The sequence below is a fragment of the Tursiops truncatus genome, chromosome 10, assembly GCF_011762595.2.
Source record: "Tursiops truncatus isolate mTurTru1 chromosome 10, mTurTru1.mat.Y, whole genome shotgun sequence".
Classification (NCBI taxonomy): Eukaryota; Metazoa; Chordata; class Mammalia; order Artiodactyla; family Delphinidae; genus Tursiops; species Tursiops truncatus.
The window spans coordinates 1,409,287-1,431,162 of NC_047043.1; the positions used below are offsets into that span (position 1 = coordinate 1,409,287).

At 46.0% G+C, this 21,876-nt stretch overlaps 1 protein-coding gene across 3 annotated transcripts in view; it reads right to left on the minus strand.

The window, feature by feature from the left end:
• Nucleotides 1-21,876, minus strand: part of GMDS (GDP-mannose 4,6-dehydratase) — a 479,997-nt gene that overhangs the window by 390,752 nt on the left and 67,369 nt on the right. For 2 of the 3 annotated variants that reach the window (XM_033863760.2, XM_033863759.2), the window contains exons 2-3: nucleotides 9,274-9,318; nucleotides 1,254-1,341 (exon numbers count right to left, since the gene is read on the minus strand). In XM_033863760.2, the coding sequence (XP_033719651.1) occupies nucleotides 1,254-1,341; nucleotides 9,274-9,318 (133 nt within the window). The remainder of the gene's footprint in view (nucleotides 1-1,253; nucleotides 1,342-9,273; nucleotides 9,319-21,876) is intronic. The other variant, XM_073810235.1, reaches the window with a different exon arrangement.

A 21,876-nucleotide genomic window follows, 5' to 3' on the forward strand; every position in this document is an offset into this window, starting at 1 on the left:
CAGATGTTACACAATCAGCGTATCTTACGGCGCCCCGGTGGCTGTAAGACATGTCACATGAGATTCAGACAAAGAAAATCTGGGAATAATGCGTATACCCTCGAACGAAACATGTTAACACGTTGACAGTAGTGAAGACAGCTCTACTCAGATACTTGTATGTAGCGATTTTTCAGTCCTTCGTAAACATTAGTCCTTAAACCATCCATGACGTGCCTGACGTATACATAACTGATTAAAGGACAGCTAGCTTGTTCTGACCCCAGATCTAAGCAGATCCTCACGCTGACTTCACTAGTGTAAGAAGGTGACACAGGCAGATGGGCATCCTGCTAACTGGATACTTTCATTAATTTTACATAATACTGACCTACATCTAGGTCCAATGGCAGTACCATTCTACACTTTGCACAAAACGATGATAATTTTCACGGTGGATTCACTGACTGACCTAAATATTAAGGTGGAAAGTGTACTAGTAGGTCATCTTCCTGATGACATCACTACCTGCACAACTAGCCCAAAACCTTCCAATGTTCAGGGCCCTGAGGTGAATACAAGCCACCTGGATCATCCCCGCTGGCGGGAAACACCCTGTGTCCTCGTCCCAGCTCTGTCTTTCGCGTGTTATGGAAGCTTGATAAAGTCACACCCTCTCTCTGCTTCCATCTGTAAAATGGTCTCATTCACAACCTCAGGAACTGCTGTCAAGGTCAAATGAGAAAGCACGGCAACTGTGTGATATACTCCCTGCAATTGTGTTACCAAAAATAACAAACGACTGCAAATACTGACAACCGCCTGTAAAGCAATTTAAATATATTTTTGACTGCCATCTGCTTTTGGACCTGTCTTCACCAATTATTTCCAAAATTAAATAAATGTACAAAGACTGCTTGACTTGATTAAATGAGACCAAACGTGAAGAGCAGAGGAGGGCTCTGAGTGTGGAGCTGATCTGACTCGAGGGCACAGGGACACCTGGAGACGGGTGATCAAAGGCTTGTCTGCTCTGGCCTCTCGAGCAGCCCCACCTGATGGTACCCTCGTGACGGCCTAACGGCGGTGACACCATGGCCCAGGGCAGCAGGCAGTGAAGGGTTTTCAAAGCGTGCAGATAGCATTCAATGCAGGGGACTCATGGGTCAATAACTGCAGGTTGATGGGCTTTGAGGAAAATGACATTTGAAAATACCTTATCATAATAGAGGAAGTTACACAGAAAGAGAGTTTAGAGAAAGAAAATGACTTACTTCCTTCAATATGAGCCTGGGGGTTCTTATACAGATGTTCAATTCGACCAGTATTGAATGAACTGGATCGCCGTACAATTCCATGGACCTGCATTTTTATCGTGTGGAAGGATAAGAATAAGTTATAAATATGCAGTGAGGATTCGTAAGCAACGTTATTCTGCTAATGTTTAGCTTCGTGAAAAATCATATAACTGTCATTTAAAGACCTTATTTTAAATAAGCAGGAGCTCTGCGGCTCACTCTCCCCCCACCCCGCCCCCGCCCACTGGCAGCTCCCTCCATCCCTCTCCAGTGTTTCTACTGCCAGTCCCGACGAAAGTAATTAGATAATGACGTGACTTCACAGTGAGTGCTTAGTTGTAGATACTCAAATGTCTCCTTTTCCAAACACACACACACTTACGGTCCTACTGCTGACAAAAATATCTCTTCAATTTGAAACCGAAGACAGACCAGGCGAGGCCGTATCGGTCACACAGCCTGGACCGCTCTTCAACCCAGAGCACGAGGAGAGGGCTCTGATGCCTCCAGCCCTGCCCAGTGCCCTCCGAGCTTTGCATCTGGCACCGATTCTTTAAATAAATACGTATCTGGGTCCACAAGAGAATCAGGGAGCCATTGCTTTTATGCAGCTGTGTGGAAAAGCTAAGAAAGCTAAATAGCATAGGTTAGGGCCAAGACTTACGTCCTATGAGATTTAAGGCACGAAGGAAACTCAAATGAAGGGAGGATGTTTTTTTTTAATTTTTATCTTTGACTTAACCATGACAAGTGTGAGGGAAAAAAGTCACTGGAACCAGGACACATACCTGCCCGATGCTGAAGAAAAGACTATTTGTGTCTGATACATTAGAGACATTGTTCAGGACCTGGTCTCACTCCCTTCTTTGTGCTGCCAGTGCTAATACCAGCTTATGTCACCGGCTGCCCACGTCCCCATGCTGCTGGTGGCAGTTTTAGTCCTTCTCTCATTTTAGAAGCGTTCCTTCTAAGGCTGGGTAGTTTCATTTGCAGCTGAATACACTTCCATATTTTAACTCAATCGTTTTCTGTCTATTTCGAACAAAAACTAATCCTTGGCATGACTCAAATATTCCAAGTGCAGGGGGGAAATTATAAGCACATAAGACTTTCTTTCAAATAGAAAGAAATGTCATCGTCACTTTACATGGCATACATGAGAAACTGACTTCTGCAAAGGATACAACACACCCACAATTAATAATTCTGTTGGTTAGATACTTTAGCCAAAGAGCTAAAACCACATTATTTTCCAAAAGAACTAAACCGAAGAAAATTTTGTAAACATGAAAATATTTTAAGACAGGAACATCACAAACTTGGTTGACATTTCGGGAGGCAAACAGTAAAATCTAGGAAACATTAAATCGCAATTTGGGTTTACGTATCCAGTACGTAATTTAAAAGTAGAGAGAATAATACTTACATTAAGCTTAGAATTAATTCAACTTCATGGTCTCCAGTTTTTCAAGTTGTTAATTACAAAGTTCAACTACTCTGTAAACTTAATAAACTTCGTTTAATAAAAACCAAGTTCACATATACACCTATACATATCAAAACTGGTGTTTGCCACCAAAGTTATTTCTGAAATACAGAGATCTCAGATGTAAGCTGAGCTTGATTTCCTTGAATAGAGAGGAATTCATATGTTCTAAAAACAGATAACTTAGCTTTGACAATGAAAAAATAATCATATGATTGAGTCTATTTTTTTCTCTTGATTGCTGGCTTCTGGATAAGTCACATATCCCAACAGCCCAGAACAAAGAGAAATGCTATATACATATACATTTTATATCAACATAAAGGACTGATAAAAATATTCAATGACATTGATGGATGCAGTATGAAAATCAGACGATTACCCAAAGTCACAGCAAATAAATAACATAGGACTTTACTGTCACACTTATAACCAAACACATTAAGCACTAGTTTTGGGTCTTTTTTTTAATTTCCCCTCACTCCCAAGTTTTGGTATGTGTATACAGGGAAAGAAAGACCTGCCAAATGCTTAATCCATGACAGCAAGTATTATTCTAAGAACTAATGAAAGCTGAGTCTGTCTACTTCTGACACAGGTGAAATACAAACTTTAAGACAAGCCAGAATGTGTGCAAGCTGGATGATCTAGCTAAGAATGTGAGATTAGCGGCTTTTTCTTTACGGAAGGGAGGTAGGCAGGATTTTTTGTTTGTTTTTATAAGGATTTTTGGAGAAAAAGAAACGAGTTAGGAAACCAAAGTGAAAAGATAAATGAGCTAAATTTGATTCCTGATAAAATTAATTAAAATCGTTATTAAATTATAGCAGTTCAAAAACAAAATTTCTGAAAAACTAAGGTGTTAAACAGAAGTGAGCATTTTTGACAAAAAAATTTCAAGTTCCATTTAACTAAGTGATGAAAAGGAAAATTTCAAGTTCTCACGATGTCAGAACAAAGTTGGTTTGACTTCAAAACCCAGAGTCAGATTAGGCAGCATAAAGGCACAGAAATGCTGACTGATGGATTGATTGATTGATTACAGCCAAGAAAACAGAAAATTATTACCACTGGATTTTAAATTCTTCAGTGTCTAGATTTCTCTTGGAGGCAAGGATGCCTCTCAGGGATGTTTAATGCAACCTGCTTCTGAAAAGTCTAGATGACGTCGGTCACATCAGCACACACATGGCAGTGACCATGCACAGACACTGTTCTCTGTGGACATTAAATCACTGAACCTTCACAACCACCTTCGTATCGTGACTCCCATCTTACAGGTGAGGACGCTACCTGAGACCACGCCACCAGCACGTGGTTCTGTTAAAGGTGGACGTAGCCCATCGTGCCAACACTCAGTATGGTTTCAGAGCGAAAGCCACAAAAAGCTTTGACTTTTTTGCACCCAGGCTTCTATCAATAGGATTACCAACAACTCAGAAAAAAGGATCCACAGATCAAGAACGGAATCACAGGAACTCCAGTTCTAACAAACAGTCTCCCAGGGATGACTGCACAGTCCGTACACCCCATTTCTTTTCTGCTCTCCTGAGGCCCCCTGGTTACAGTTCCTCTCCTGGAAGGGAAACCCACGATTTACCTATTCTCTAATTTTACATTCTGATTTGCTGTGTTGTCATTGTTACCAAGTTAATTAATATAGATTTCTCACATATTCCCAGATACATTCTAGCTTTTAAAGGGTTTGACTTTGTCTTTCATTTTTCTGGTTTCTCTTTGTATTTTGCACAAAATAAGTACAAAAGTATATTGTTGGCTTATCTGCTAACAGTGATGCTAGGAAGGCACCTGAAACCAGAGGCACCTTCACAGGAAGCTTCACTCCTGTGGTCTTCCTCTTTCCCTGGCGACGGGAAGGAGCACGCGCAGAGCCGGGACCCGGGCAACGTCACACGCCCGCCCTTTCCTGATGCCAAGTAACAGACTGGACCGAGGGCCTCCTACAAAATCTGTGTCCCTCGGCCGGTCAGCACCAAGCACTGTGCCACCCGCCTGTCCTGTAAGACTAAGCTCCACAGGCCCACAGAGCTCCTCTGGACTGCTGTCCACGTGCGTCTCACCTGACCTTGGTGGCGACCTTGGGGACACATGCACTCATCATCTAAGTCTCCGAGAGGCCGCGGAGCCAGCAAGTGGCGGGAAAGGATAAGGACGCAGTCCAGCAACCAGCTCAGGGGCTGCCTCGCCACCGCGAGCTGGATGGCCTCGCTCACCTCCCTGCTCCGAGCGGCCTGACACGGTACAAAGGAGAATTAACCCTCTGCATTTCAACAATGTGTGGAACTAAATCCATAGAGCCATAAAGATGGTTTTCTATAAACGCTGAGAATTCTTGGCTCTCCTCATCATGAGGTGATACCTACAGACATTCTATAAATAATGAACACATGTTAGATCCATTCTCTTTATCTTTATGCCCCCCCCCCATGTTTAATCTGGAGCAAAATTCAAGAAACCAGCAGCATTAAAAACTTTAAACCTTGAAAGGGTCTCCCTTCTCAGTGAGGAGTGGACCCGGGATGAAGCAATCCATCTTTTTTACGTTACATTGTTCATTCAGTACATGATCAGACGGGACCTCCCTGACGGTCCAGTGGTTAAGGCTCGTGCTCCCCAGGCAGGGGGCAAGGGTCCGATCCCTGGTCAGGGAGCTAAGATCCCGCATGTCGCATGGCATGGCCAAAAAATGAAGTAGTCCTCTGCCTTGACGTGGAATGACGTTCATAATATATCGTGAATTGGAAAAAAAAAAAAAGAACATGATCAGATGCACGGATTTCAGAGGACACATTAGGTGACCAGGCCCCGCAGCTTCAGAAATCTAAGGTGTGTGGTCAGACGAGGTATTTAAGCATAACTAGTTAATCTATAACATATGAGACTCCCTTTCAAGGCATACACAAACATCTCCCTCTGCTTCGAGGTTAGCCAGGCTTTTCGTACCTTTACTTTGCTGCTTTGACTAACTGCACTACGTCACCTCCACGCACAGGCGTGTGTTCACCTTCGCTGCCCCATCGTTCGTCACTCCCCAACCAACCTGGCTCTGCTCCTCAACCTGCTTCCCTCCAGCTGACTGTCCACGGGGTCCACGCCCCCACCCCACCCCACCCCACCCCGTGCTCATCACGAAGGCTGACCTCACCCCTGCCGGCCAGGGAAGCCTGCCCCTTTCTTATGCAGGAAGATCTCAGCCTCAGGGTCAAGCCTGCCCTCAGAATCTGCAGCTCTTCCTCCTAGTGTTCATTTGTTCCCAGTGACACTTTGCTACCCCAAAGTGTGTTGTTTCCAGTTATTTCTGGTCCACAAAGACTAGATCCAAAATAATACGAGAGCTCAGGGAACCAAGGTACCCCAAATTAAGATACCTTAAGAAATGCTGTTCAGCTTCACCTTGGCATTCAAAGAGCTCATTTGAACCTCTAGCTGCAGTGGTTCTCACACCATAGGACCCGGGAAAGCAGCCACCGCGACAGCTGGGGGCCGTTAGAAAGGCCGGTCTAAGGCCCCGGACTCAGCCACCTCGTCTTCGGTGGGGCCCGGGCGGCTCTGAGGCTGAACGCTGGGAAGCCCTGACTCAGAAGGAGGTGCTCGCCCAGAATTGCTGACGTTGGCCCTCTGGGTTCAGATGTGGACAGGGGCGTCCCCTCTCATCTCACGGGAGGCAATTTTCTAACCCTGTTATTTATTTTGCTCGTGTTCTGGAGCAACCAGGGGCTGCTGATGGTAATTCTGGAATTTGTGCAATGCAGCCTCTTCGAAAAATGACTCTCACATCTACTTTGACCTAAACGCCAAAAGATAAAAGCCTGTGCTATCATCAGATCCCAGTTAATAAACTGACCCTCCAATTACCTCAATCTCTTAAAAGTGAAGACAGCAGCCTAGGAAAACTGAAGACAGGACAGATAAACACCCTCTCACGGCCCCCATTCCTACAAAACTCACACTCCCCTGTGCTCCAAGGAGGAATCACTTCCGGTCATGCCATGCAGCTCCGAACCTTCCACCTGTACTGCAGGGAGTATTTCCTTCTGCCCTCTCCTCTCTTGCCAATCACTGTTTCAATGACTCATCCCTCCCATGAACTGTGATTTGCCGAGTGGGCCTTCTATGGTCTTTATCAGAATCCAACCTGCTCTTACAGTTTCAGATGCCAGCGGAAGAAAACAGCCGAAGCGCAGCTGGCTGGCCTAGATTCTGATTTATTCCTGAGTCTCTGGTCCACTCAGGAGCATGACGACCCGTCTTCAGGGGTCCGGCGATTCCTGAACAGGCCGCCTACATGGAGCTCTGCCTCCTGGGCACGCCATCCTCCGGGCCCTCCCCAGGAACACTGACATCGCCATCCTGACGCCTGAGGAAGCTGACCGCCTACCGCGTCCAGACAGACCCCCGTCCCCATTCCTCCCGGGCGCCTCACACCTGCTCGCCGGCTCCCTCTCCCTTGGGGCCAGCCACATCCGCATCCGATGCCTCAGTGCCCCGCGTCCACTTCGGAAGTGCATCTCAGGACCCACCCAGCTTGAGCACTCCTGCTGACACACCGCCTCTCTCTTCCCGAGCTGCGGGGACTGTGGGGGGCTCAGGACGCACCAGCCAGGGCATGGTGTCTGGGCACACTGCATATTTTAAGCTGAACGAGTCTGCGAAGATGACAGAAGCGCGAAGGTCACCCTGACTTTCCCCTCACCCTTCTCCCCTGAAGCAGCCAGGTGGGAGGTGCCCTCCCCACACCTGGAGGAAAGGAGCATCTTCACGTCCCAAGACAAGGGGATGCTGGGAAGAATCCCACCCAACAGACCTGGCTGAGCCACGCCCAGTCCTACACTTACTGCAGACCCCTGGACCTCATTTCTCCACCACTGTCCCTCCTCACCTAACCTAACACACAAGTACTCGGGCTTACCCGCCTCTTCGGATCCTCATTTTCTCAGGAAGGCTCCCATGTCACAGAAAACTTACATTAAATACATCTGTATGCTTTCAGTTTAATTTTCAGACCCAGCCAGGGACCCTTAAGAGGGTCGAGGGAAATGTTCTCCTCCTCTACACTAAACTAACAAAGACAAATAAACAGGAGAAACTTCTGCTATTTTTTCAAACTCCGTCAGCTTAAAATATTCACGTGCCAAGGGGCCGTGTTTGGGGGTCAGATGTCCTGACCCATCACCATTACTCAGGTAGCTCCTTCTCTTGGCTCGCTCGGTACACAGCCAAATCACTCACCCCGCTCCAGCCACCAAACGACTCTTAGCCTGTTCCAACATGTGAAACAAGATAAGTACGTTTCTCTCACAAACCTTTCCTTTTAGAATTATTAAAGCATCAAGTTAGTCCAGCCTGAATAAATATCAGTCTTCACCTAAAACCAATACTTCTATTCTACACATAACTCTAAAATCCTCTGCTCTGCAGAATATGAATTGATTGCTCAATTATTATAGGAATCTATGTATATGAACATATGTGTACATGCCTATTTCCATAGTTACATTTGCCTTTTTTTGATATCATTACAAGATGTAGAAGTAGCCATTATTAGATAAAGGCACAGAAGGTCTAATCATATCTGCTATTAATCGAAGTCTAAAAGTCAAAGTTCACAGAAAAGATCATGCGTTACAGTAAGAAAACTAGGTTCCTGTCCTTCAAATCCTGTTGGTGCTTAAATGCGAAATTCCTTGCTATTGTTTTTGCATTTGTCCACGGTGCGCATTTTTTAAACAATGTACCTGCGACTGGAAAAAACATGGCGTCCAAAATTATTAAGGTAAACACCCCCCAAATCAGGCCAGAGAACATGTGCCACTGCGTAGGCTTCTGTCTTCTGAGGAGCACAGAGATTTCTAGAGATGTGCACATCCGGAAACAGTTCTTATAAAGTGTAAGATGTACAGGCTAAGATACATCCATTTAATATGTAAAACCCTTGTTTCTTTCAAGGAAAGCAGAAAACGTGTAAGGAGGAGGACGAGAAGGAGGAAAGGACGACAAGGGCAAGAGCAGCAAACGCAGAAGCTCCAGCTTGCACGAAGTTCTGGCTGCCGACTGGAAAGCAAGCACCTCCAAGTGTCAACTTTGCACGCAGCCTTGCCAGGGCAGCTTAGTTTTCACTGCTCTGTGCAATTTCCGAATTAAGTGACTTCGCCGTGAGTGGGACTTTTTTATGTAACACATGACATCATAAATTAACCCTAAGGACGGTACAGCGTTCAGCCCACCTGGTTGCTGGTTTAGCTGAGAACACGGGAAGCGTGCAAAGCAGGGAAACAGCAAGAATGGGGGGCGGGGGGCTGCCAGCGCGCCAGCAGATAAACAGCACAATGAGCTGGCGCTGTGACCAGCCAAGAGGCACATTCTTCCCCTGATTTGGACTTGTTATCAGAGCTTCCGTGGAAACACACACAGAAGGACAGCAGAGAGGAAGCGGGAGGCCACGGTGTCCGCGGTATCCCGTCGGCCTGTGCCGGCTCATAGGGGACTCACCTCGTAGCCCTTCTCCAGCAGGAACTCGGCCAAGTAGGAGCCGTCCTGGAAGACAAGGAACATCAACAACGGTCAGACCCATCGTGGCCAAGACCAAGGGTTTTGAAAACAGCATTCAGAGGCTCTAGGAACTTAAATAAGGCTCATGGCAACCGACATGAAAATAATTCAGACAACATCCGACATAAACACGGAGTGGTGCTGTGCCGTCCACTAAGCCTCCCATAGACGGGCGTTCGTCTGTGCCCACAGGAGCGTGGGAAGGCGTTGGCATCACCACGTGCACAGGGAAAGAAACTGAAATCCAGGGACACATGGGGCAACAGGGAGAACAGGAAGCTTCAAAAGCTGATGGATCTGCTTTAGGTCTTGCCGCTTACTAGCCCTGTGAAACACGCAACACGTGTGCGGCCAAGCAGAAGGGCTTGGTGCTCCTGGGACACAAAACAGGAATCTATTTCTGGGGGTGCTGTACAGAAGGAGACGCTGGAGCAGGGATGAGACAGGAGCTGCGGGGCCTGGGGAGAAGGCAGGGCGAGTGCGGGAAGGAGGCTGAGAGCACAGCGGTGTTGACACCACTGGAAAGAGCTGCCACGGGGAGAGGAGGAGGTGTGGGCCCTCAGGGGAGGCCCTCCAGGCACTGGTGGCCTTGGCTTCGAGCCCAAGGGTCTGGAAAGTCACCTCAGAAAGGGTTTGGGGTTTGAAGGTGGGTTGGGGGCGGGCCGTAGACATGATGGCGTTGGTGTTAGCCCTGAATACACGTGCAAGCGCATGCGCACGTGGAGTTCAGTAAAAGCGAGGTGCTTACTTTTTATGAAATAATGGGAACTTCATTTGTACGCATCTTAAATCATGCAGTTAATCTCTACGTTAAGATGACGGTGTCTGACTAAACACAGAGATTCTCAGCTCATTTTTAAAAATTCTTTAAAAATGTCTAGGTGAGGGTGGAGGTTCTAGGTAAAATACCTCATGCTCCACTTTTAGGGAAAGAAAGTGTGAGAGCCATCTAACTAAACTGGTAAGAGGCCACAAGGCACAAAATCAGGGTTCTAGAGATACGGTAGAACATCACCAGCCCTGCTCAGAAAATGAGCTGGGTGGCTATTTCACGATCAATCCTGTAACTGCCCTTCTGCTTTCAGCCTGGGCAAGTCCCCTCTATCCCATCCAGACTTAACATAAAAACGAGAGGCTCCAACTACTGGAAACTTGTGTGCTCAAAACTGGTTGGGAATATTTGGATTTTCTTTGGTTTCCTCAGTTTGTAAAAGCTTAAAATATCCCTTTGAGCTCCAAACGTTCCTACCAGATATTCCGGGAAAAAGAAAAAGAAAGCAGGTTTTATTCCTATCATTGCCTGACTCAGAGCTGGAACTGGAGACACCCTATGGGTCCTGAAGATGAGAGGGCTGCCGCGAGGGCGCTTGCTGCGCTAACGCAGAAGTCACGCGTGAATCCAGGCAGGATGACAAGGCGAGGGCAACAAGGGATACATTTTGTGGTTCATTAAAACCCCCGTCAAATTTTCTTCTGACGTGTTGACATAACTATTCTGGTTTACAGACTCACGTGGAGAAGAAGAGAAATGGTCTGGCACACTCCTTTTCCTCTCAATCTCAGGATACATGCACAACTGTGTGGCTTTACACACCCAACATGCAAAGTAAGCCAGATAAGAGAGCTGAACAGTTCACACCCCGACAAGCCAGGTCAATCTACAGGACCATCAGAAACCTGAGGATAATCAATAGTCCTATAATTAATTCTGAAAACAGCTTAACAGAAAAAGCATTTACAACAATAATAATAATTTTACAGTAGGTCGGACAGCCCTAGAAAGTACACTTTGTTTTGCTCTTGGTGGTGGTGGTGTCATTTTGAAGCAGGCAACACTGCACTTTTCACGGTTTTACTTTTTCTCTTGGAATAAAAAGTTAAAATGCTCTGTGCTCCACCACGGTTGCCGAGAGTGTTTAAAAACAAGAAGGCAGAGGTGAGACCGTGGGGAGGGGCTGTGACTATTCAGAGGCTGATGTGAAACAGGCCTGCCCAGGGCTGAGCCCTGTCAATAGGTCTTGCTCTTCTCACCCAGGCCCTCCTCAAACTTTCCAGCCAGGCTGGAACATTCTGCCCCAGCAGTGGCACCTGCTTCCTCCTCACTTCCTTGCCAGGTCTCCCAAGTGATAGGGCCGGCCGCACAATGTGGGAACCGCGGCAGCGCGAGGCCCCTGGCCCCCCCGCCCCCGGCCCCCAGACCCCTGCACCGAAGCCCCTCTAGGAGGACGGGCCGGTCGCACAGCACCTCCCCCAGATGGAAAACCACAACGTCACGGCAACTGAGAGCCACAGCCAACACGACATCTGACTCTCGACTCCTGGAACCCGAGGAGCTGACGGCCTAAATGTCCGACTCACGACGAACACAACTCATCTGGGACCGACTCCAGCCTGGGCTCAGGCCTCGTGACAGGGGACGCCTTCACTGGAGAGCCAGCACCCCAACCGGGACTCTTTTCAATTCGGTTTTGCACATGGTTATGAAGACAGTCTCCATTTCACATTAAACGTTGTACAGCTGGAAGTAAGCACCACAGCTTTAACATTTCCAAGACACAGAAATATTTTCTGTCTTATTCTTCCAGGAACTCACCGGGAAGGCAGGCAGCCCCTTGGCACGGGAGTTAGGGAGGCCCGTGGAGGTTAGGGGCCCGCCTGGTGGCACCCACGAGAGGGGAAGCCAGGACTAGAACCCGGGGCTCCCACGACTGTGCCCTGGGAAACCACTTCGTCCACCCGGGGCCCACCAGCGCGTGTCAGAGCCCAACAAAGCAATAAAAAGACCATAACAGACTCATTTTTAAACCAAATTGATTTAGTCACTTTGCATGACAGGGTATCTCACAGATTAAACAGTCCTTCTAGTTTTAACCAAGTGACCCAAATGCAGAAGGTCCTATAACTTTAGGACAGCCCAGAGCTCGGGGGGGAGGCAGGACACAGGGCCGGGGCCTTCTCCAGCCTCATGTGGGCGCCGCTGCCTCTTGGAAGCGGTGTCTGGAGGTGGACTTGGGATGTAGGTTTCAGGCTGTCGAGCCAGGCGGCAGGGCCACTGCCAAGGGTCCCAAACGGGAGGATTCCGGTGTGCCTGGTGCCTGCAGCCCCCGTCCTTGTGATTCACCTCTCATGTAATGTTCCAGATACACACCTATACAATTCACAGTAATTCCAGAAGCTGAATCCTATCTTGACTATAAGATAAAAATCACCTAAAATTTCACATCTATAAAAAGCTGAAGGGAGTGCAGAAAGTTTCCCCCTTCTCCCGAAGGCCACAGAAGGCTGAAACAGCCCTGACCGAGCCTCATACCCACCCATGTCCACACACGTATGGCCTCATACCCACCCATGTCCTCAAACGTATGGCCACCTACCTTCCTGCAGAGAGGAGAGAGCATTCCTCTTCTCTCTCCAAACATGGACTCACTGCTAGCCCACAGGACAAGTGAAAAGGACAGCTTCTCAGATGCAGCTTGAGAACCCGACCCCTCTGAGCTGCGCCTAAATCAGACTATGTTTCTGCCGAAGCACCGTTGGGCAGCTTCTTTGAAGAGGGTAAGATAATGAGCAGTGCTGGGCTGAAGAGACCAGGCCTCTAGTAAAATGAATTCCCTTGTTTAGATCACCTCAAGCACTGGGAAGTACAATACCACCCCTGTAAGGAGAGAAAGCACTCGTCCACACTGCCTGCCACACGCTTTAAGTCTATGCGCCCTAATTACTCTAAAATAAGCATTTTCACCTAATTGCAATTACAATATCAAAGTAATCTGTACCTCCAATGAGAGAAGTACAGACACCTCAAAGATTAACAGAAGATGCTGCTTTGAATTAGAATGAAGACTTCAGATGGGAAGATTAGCCACCGCAGTGCCAAGATTCCAGAGGCAGAATGCACGGGAAAAGTATTTTCACCTGGCTCACACTTGTAGCACAAAGCACTGGATAAAATCTCTGTCACACTCACAGAACTCAAAAGACCACAGGGATTATTAATCCCACTGTCTCATTTTGCAGCTCAGGAAACTGAGACTAAAAACATTAAATGTTTAGTGTCCAGTCACACAGTTAGGAGGTAGCAGAATGTGGGAAAAAAAAAAAAAAAGGAAAGAAAGTAAGAAAAGCGAAAACAGATCTCTCGGGCTTCCCTGGTGGCGCAGTGGTTGAGAGTCCGCCTGCCGATGCAGGGGACACGGGTTCGTGCCCCGGTCCGGGAAGATCCCACATGCCGCGGAGCGGCTGGGCCCGTGAGCCATGGCCACTGAGCCTGCGCGTCCGGAGCCCGTGCTCCGCAATGGGAGAGGCCACAACAGTGAGAGGCCCGCATAACGCAAAAAAACAAACAAACAAAAAACCCCAGATCTCTCAGATCACAGAATTTTTAACTAAAAACTACTGTGAAAAGAGCTAAAACGAATAGACTGGACTCGTGTACAGTTGCGAACCAGAGGGAAGAACGAGAACAGAGCCAGCAAGTGTCAGGAGAGGGAGCAGTAACTGGCTGGCTGGACACAAGGACGCCATCCATGTGCAAAACATATAAATAACCTCGCCTCCTGTAGTCTTTAAAGCTGAAGATTATTTCCCCATAAAAGTTGAGGTCGCCCCCAACCCCCAAGAACTGCCTTTCACTCCCTTTGATTTACCTCCCGGTAGAAGGAGTGATCAACAACCCCTGCATAGCAAAGACTGATGGGTACTCCTTTCTAACCACCCCTTCCTGCAGACCCCCTGCTGGGGAAAGAGCCCCCAAGGAGGTGCTCAGCGGCTGCACACACACCTCACACGCGCACATGGCACATGGATAAGTGACACTGGCTCTGCTGCAAACCAGGACCTCCCAGGAAATTGTGATGAGCTGAAGCTTAAAGGCAACATTTTAGAAAGAGGCTGGATACCCCCCATCAGACTACACATTGCTCTACCATTGCCCTGATATCTTTCCCCAAAGTATTTTCAAAATGTTTCTAATGTTAATTTCAAATTAACATTCAATTTCAAAAGATTCTAATGTTAAGTCTTATGGCCAACTGTAAACTAAAAATAAAATATCATAGAGAGAAGAAATGAACTAAAAGGTTAATTTTAGAAAATATTTTTTTTCAGTTTGCTAGGTTAAAAAATGCTGGTTTTCTTTTCATTTTTTGATTAGTATAAAGACTGAAAAGGTTTTTGTGTTTATGACTGTGTGTACTATTTCTTCTGGGAATTACTTATTCTTATCTTTTGTATTTCTTATACATTTTTCTAGTAGGCTGTATTTCTCCAATTGGTTTTTTCTTCTAAGCATCTAGAACATATATAAAATTGACTCATTTTTATCTCCTAAAAGCCACTCAGAAACTATTTGGAAACAGGTTAGCAGATTTTTAGTGGTAGAACTCCCGTGATAACCTGGTTTAAAATCCACGTTCCTTTCAAACTGCAAATGATTATTGTAAACTCTTAGTTTAATGAGCAAAGAAGAACGAAAACACCAAAACCTGAACTCCAGGGACATCTGCACAACCCAGCACTTGTAGCACCACCGACCTCATCACAGCAAAACACATTTCTGTGATTTAGGCAAGTGCTGTAAGAAAAGTGGGATTAGAGGGAAGAGCTGCCAATAAGGTATACAAAGATAATTTCTAATTACACTCTTAGAAGAAGGACAACACACACATTCCAACACCGTCCCAGAGACGTTTAAAAACCCTCAAAGTAAATCCTAAGGCACTCATCAAGCGCAGGCGCGTGTGCGGGTGTGCGTAACGCAGCTGCATCGCGCGTGAGCTAGCCTGGCCATCTCCACACGGACACAAGTGCCCCCAGGGAACGGCCTCCTGCCCACGTTCTCGCCTCTTTAAAACGGAAGCTCCTTCAGCTGGAACCCCTGTGCTTTTTCTCTCTCCCACTCTCCCTTTCTTGACACTCATGCTAAAATTTCTACCCTTCAGAGAGAAACAAGAGTCCTCACGTGACCTGGAATTACTACAAATGATGATGATAATAGTATTAAAAACAAGAGTAAGCACTTATTTAGTGCTCAGGCTATGTCAGCCACGCTCTCAGTGCTTTACGATCATTAACTTTTCAATCTTCACAGTAACCCTATGTAGTTAGCACTATTATCTCTATTTCACAAAAGAGCAAACTGAAGTGAACTGAGACCAAGTAACCTGCCCGATATCCCAGCTAGTAAACAGAGCAAGGATCTGCACCACATATATATTTCTAATGATTTATATGGCAATCTGCTCCGCTAATAGGATCAATCACTCCATAATAATGGGCCTACAGATGTTTTAACATAAAATTTGGTCTCTATAGAATTTATTAACAAAGCAAAGTGTCACAGATTAGTGAGTTTCAAACTTTCCCTTGGCCATAGGTGTCAGGGAATAGAGGGCAGAAAGGAAGGAAGAGATTTAGCCCCTGCACTCTTGCTCTGAGAATATCTGGGAAGCCAGGCACTTCCTGGCCGAGATAGGCTTAGACTTCGACGCTGGTTTCACACGGATCAGCATACCCACATGTGGACAGGACGAGAAGAGCAGCCAGGTAACCCGCACAGCTAAGCAAAGTGCTCTGCTGCCAGGGAGCACCGGCAGATGCATGAGCCACGGACAGAGGCAGGGCTGGGGGAGAAAAGGAAAGCGAGGAACTACTTCCCCAGCACCTCGTCCACACTGGATGGCACGGCGCCCTGGGGAAATCCATCACCACCCTCGCGCATGAAATCAAGGTGGGAAAAACAGAGGAAATACAAGAAGCATATCCCTGTCAAAACCCTTTTAAAGATCTGCTAACTGACCAGTCCAGTGCTGCTGTGAATGACTCCTTTCAAGTTTAGAACAATATACTCACTGAAAGTTTGTATAACTCAGGGCTCCAAATACATTGATAAAGACTTGTTCAGATCTAGAGAGAAGTTAATAATAAATTACCAGTAAACTTCGTGCTTAAAATAATCTCTTTGTAGTAAATACACACATGAATTAAAACTGTCCAAAAATGGAAAATAGAGCTTCTCTTTCTTTTTCCCTTTCCCATTATCTCTCAAAGTGACAGTCCACACAATTAATTAAAGGCTGTTTCTTTGCAAAGTACATACTTGCATAGTTCTAATGGTCCAAATGATGCATAGAGGAAATGATTTTTTGCAGGTACTCTAAAACAGAGCTGCACTTTCTCCAGGGTTCAAAGCCATGCTTAATGAAAAACTTTAAACCTGGAAGAAAAAAATGCAGTACTGAAAAGAGAAGAAATATTAAATTTTAGTATTTACCTGATTTATTAGCATTTCCTTGTGCCTTTCTTTGTAGAGCTTGTGCCCTGGCTAATGGAGAAAGACAAAGCAAATGCTCTTTTGTTGACCGACTTTAAAAAGGTCCTAAGAATAACAAAAAGACACACAGATACTGATGACTGTATCTTTCTCCATTCTACTGCACATTCGGTTGTTACTTCAGTTCACTGTTGGTGACAAGTAGAGCCTATCTGCAAATATTCTTGCTCTTTGTAACCCAATTTCTTTCAGGGATATAAACAGTTAAGACCATTCCTATCACAGGCACACGCCGTGACAGAAATGTCAGTTATGGGCACCCTGAGCCATTTCAGACCTGATCTGCAACAGTGGAGTCCCCACCAAGCTGGAGACATTGTAAATCACAGAAGAAAGATACAAAATGAGAGCTGTGATTTGTATAAGTTAAAGTCACTGAAAGACAGATGAAATTCAAGCATATGCACACAGGTGTCCATGGAGAAGTCTGTAAGCATCTACCCAGAGAGCTGCGTATCATCAAACTAATAAAGCTGGCGCTCAGAGCAGGGGACAGGTAAAGAATGGAGTTTCTGCAGGCAGGTTCACCCGCAAAACACGATTCTGGGGCCCAGGGAATCGCGGTGTTTATTGTTGGGTTGTGCTGTGTTATGCACGAAGGTTCTGCCACTCAGAGAAGGTATCGAAAAACACTTTGGGGGAAAATCGCACATCGAAGAGCATGGGCCGCCACCTTGCTGACAGCAGCCTCTCCAGTCCCTGCCCCATAGGCCGCACAGCCTGGGCGCGTTCCCACCAGCTCAGCGCAGCACAGCGCCTATGACAGCGGAACTTCTGCAGGCTCACCCTTTTGGCTGTTTTCATCTCGTCATTGTGCCCTCTTTCACCAACAGCAATGGGGCTTAGCTCCTACTCAACCATGACCTTTTGTCTTCAAGGAGCTTCAAAGTTGTATTTTTTAATGTGCATGCAGTATAAGGACATGTCAACCATGTACTTCTTCAATCTCGACTTAACAGGACAGCAGGAAAACAGGATCCGCACTCGACTCTACTGAAGACCAGAGTCTTGTAAGGGTGGTGACGGGTGGGGGTGGTCCTTCAGGTGAGAAATGATGTCCACGTCCATAGGGACTGTATAGTACTCCCCATCCTGGTCTCAGGAGCACCCAGCTCCAAATTCCCAACCTTGCCAGGGGCTCAGACTGAAAGCCCGGTGTCCCTAATTCTGTCCAACCAGATCCATCCACCTGTGGTCTAGGCTTGTAATACTGACAAGCCACACAGTGGTTTGCTTCTCAGCTATTCCCTCCCCTAATACGCATGACTTAGTCAGGATACTTGACTACGTTTGGCAGATCCGGATCATCCATTTAGAAAAACTGAGTATTTTTTTTTTTCTATCAAAACACCAGGCTTAAAATTCAGGTAAGTTATCACCTTACACTACACCTTTTAGTAGATATAGCTAACGCAATCTTACTTACTGCACATATGTTCCTCAAAGTATTTATTATTTCTATCAAATGAATAACATCTTACATTTCTCTAATTCTTTATGGTTGCTAAGTTCTCTAAGATATTTCTCCCATTTATATCCCACAACATCCTGGTGAGATAGCTGATATTATCCCCATTTTTCCAGATCAGATCACAGATTAGAAAGCTTAAATCCTTTACTCAAGGTCATAGAGCTAGTGAGAACTTGGCAGAAGACGAAACCAATTTGTCTAGTCCTAACTACAGTGTTATTTCCATATTACTTCTCCTTCAATCAAAATAAAAATGTTTCAATCAAAACAAGATACCACAGAAGTTTTTTAAAGCTTTTCAATTAACTAATAAATGTATATAAAAGCTCATATAAAGTTTAGTAAAAAATTTTTTTTAAATAAGTATCATCAATTACTTTTTTAATAATCCATTATTAAGAATGATTGCGGGCTTCCCTGGTGGCGCAGTGGTTGAGAGTCCGCCTGCTGATGCAGGGGACACGGGTTCGTGCCCCGGTCCGGGAGGATCCCACATGCCGCGGAGCGGCTGGGCCCGTGAGCCATGGCCACTGAGCCTGCGCGTCAGGAGCCTGTGCTCCGCAACGGGAGAGGCCACAACAGTGAGAGGCCTGCGTACCGCAAAAAAAACAAAAACAAAAACAAAAAAACACTGCTCTTGATATATAGGATAGTTGTTAAAGAGAACAGAACCTAAGAGTTCTTACCACAAAGGAAAAAGAATGTTTTTGTATGTATATGAAATGACGGATGTTCACTAAACTTACTCTGGCAATCATTTCACAACATACGTGAGCCAAGCCATTCTGCCGCACACCTAAAACGTACACAGTGCTGTGTGTCAATTATCTCTCAATGAAACTGGGAAAAAATCAGATGTTTTGTAATCTTTTATCTCATAAAAGTCTGTTAGGTGCGGACACAATATGCACTATGATATGGTTTTTATAAACTAAGAAACACAAAAAACTACACAGCATAGTGTTTAGTAACTATTCGTGTATGATGACACTATACAGAAAAGCAAGAGAACACGCAAATGTCATGATGCTGGTCACCTCTGGACTTTGGCAGGTAGAACACTCAGAGAGCTTTCACCATGATTCTACCGTTTTTTTAAGTTGGGGGTAGATTAACCCAAGTTTTCATTTTATCATTATGCTCCATAAATTACACAGATATCACATATTAATGTTCATATATCAAATATTTTCTAATTAAAAATAAAGTGCATGGCATGAAACAGGCCCTTAATAAATGGTGAAAATTATTCCTCAAAGTGGAAGGGATTAGAGCATGTCAACAGGCTGGGGAGGGGAGCCAAGGGAAGAGCTGGACGGACAGACAGACAGGAAGAGTAGCTGCCGCGACCGGGAAGGGAACGGGCTCAAGAGAAAAGGGAAAAGGCCTGGTCTGAGCAGGACGGACCAGGTCTCCCCAGAGCCGGGAGAAGGACGCGTGTAGATGGAGACAACTTGGCAGTGGGAAGAGAGGAGGCGGCATGTTTCAAGAACTGAAACGCAAGATTATTTGCTCAGGACCAGAAGCTCAAGACTGGCTAGGGAGCCTGAGCAAAGAGGCTGACTTAGAATATTTACCGTCAGGAAAGTGGAAGGAGACGCACCACGGAAGGTGACCACTGGGAACCCAAAAAGACTGAAGACTGTGAGTAAAAAGGGGACCATATATGTATTTGCGTTATTTTTTTTCATTTCGGCACAAGCACAGGTTAAAAAAAAGAATACTCCAAGACTGATGCAGGGTTGGGAGTTTGCAGAGACGTAAAAAAGAGAGACCAGGACCAAGGAGTTAAGAGTTCTATTCCAAGAATAATTCAAGTCCTTGGCCATTGGATGCAGACCTGGGGAGGGCAGAATGGAGCCCAGACAGGATGGTGACCAAGGAGAAAACGGAGCATGTGGAGGCGCAGCCGCTGCCGAACCTCGAGAACAGTTACAGGAGGAAATAGTGCAGATGAGCCCGGGGTGCCCAAGCTGCCCACGGGCAAGGAAGAAGGGTCCCCAGTGATTAGGTCGGAGGTGCCAGCATCTGTGCACACATCTCCGTGCCACCTCCCGCCACCCGGAGGTGCCCCCGGGCACACCACCTCTCTCCATAAAGCTCTCGGTGGCCACCGCCAATCCACAGGTGCCGCCACCTGGCCTGAAACTGGCCTTTAGTCGCTGCAGCAAGCACTAAGATACTCCCCCAACTTTTAATCCTGAGAAGTTCTAGATCTCCATGATAGTTGATGGAACACCGATAACCTTTCACCTAGATTCACCGGTTAAAGAGTCTTTCACGTTTGCCTCGTCTCGCTCCGTGCTTATACACGCCTGCGCTCACTTTTGCTGTGGCTGTTACTGTCATTGGCTGGAGAACCATATGCAAGTAAGCTGCAGACATGATGATCCTTCACCCTTAGTGACGCTTCCTTGGCATGCAGTTTCTCAGGATCCGGAAATTCTCCTGTGACCTCAGTACCATTAATATAGTCAATTTTTAAGTTTCCCAACTTCCCTCAAAGTGTTTTAATAACTGCTTATTTTCTAATCCAAGACCCAGTCATGGTCTGTACATTGCATAAAATTGTTAAATGAGTAAATTTTACAGCTGTGGAAAAGCAGCGCTTCAGCGTCTGCAGTGGTGAGCAGGACCGACCGGAAGCCAGAGGAGCAGAAAAGGAGGGACAGAAAGCAGCAAACTCCCTTGGGAGTCCAGAAAAGGTGGGGGGAGCGTGAGTTCCCAAATGAGGGTGGTGATAATGAACATGCAAAAGATGGGCAAGGTCAGCAGTTACAGGGCAGAAGAAAGGAAGAGTCAAGTTAACTGGGAGAACGGTGCATATTGGGTGGGGTGGGGTGGGGTGGTGGGAAAAGATGATTTCGTTTTAGGCATTTTGAGTTTCAGGCAATAACAAAATATTCAAATGGACACATCCAGCAGGCAACCTATGGTTATGTAATACTGGAATTTAATTAAATTATATAATCTCTAATAGTCCTTGTAGCTCTTAAAGAGCTAGAATTCTATGACAGTATCAGAAAAAGCCAGGCTTCATGGCTCCTTCAGGTATTTGACTGTAAGTAACAACTTCTCCTGCTCTGGCATTCTTGCGCACTCAAATCTGCTGTTTAACCACCCCCCGCAAGAGGGGAAAAAACTGTCTTTACGATGTGGATGTCCAATTTTTTTTTCTTGCTTCTTCAACTAGACAGTAGGTTCCTACAAGGGAACCGAAGCTGCAGGACCAAAAGGCAAAAGCAAATAGGGTTCTATTTTGACTGACGCTTATCCAGTTCATTCTTAAATTTAGAATGCCTACATTCTTTTGATGTTAGTCAAAGACAGTATTTTGGAGCAAAAAGAAAAATACAACATTCAGAAAACTATTCAGTTTCGATGAAACCTAAAAAATGTTACCAGTTGGGCAAATTGCAAAAGTGATGCTCTGAAACAAATCACGAGGATAATTGAGACAGAAATCCTTAACTTCCGGCCCAGCAGACTCTGCTGAGTCTTGAAAACCAACCTCACACACACGTTCAAAGCCCTTCATTTCAGTGCTATGTGACACGGGCTGTTAGCCGAGATGCATGCATGAGATTCTGAACCTAAACTTTCCAGCAACTTACTCCAAGAGCATAGGATATTTTGATAATATTCCAAAGGGGGAGTAAAGACCTAGACTCAGATTGCTATAACTTTGAAGCCCTGGAATGAAATATCTCTCATCTGGCGTTAGGACACTGGAAACCTCTGC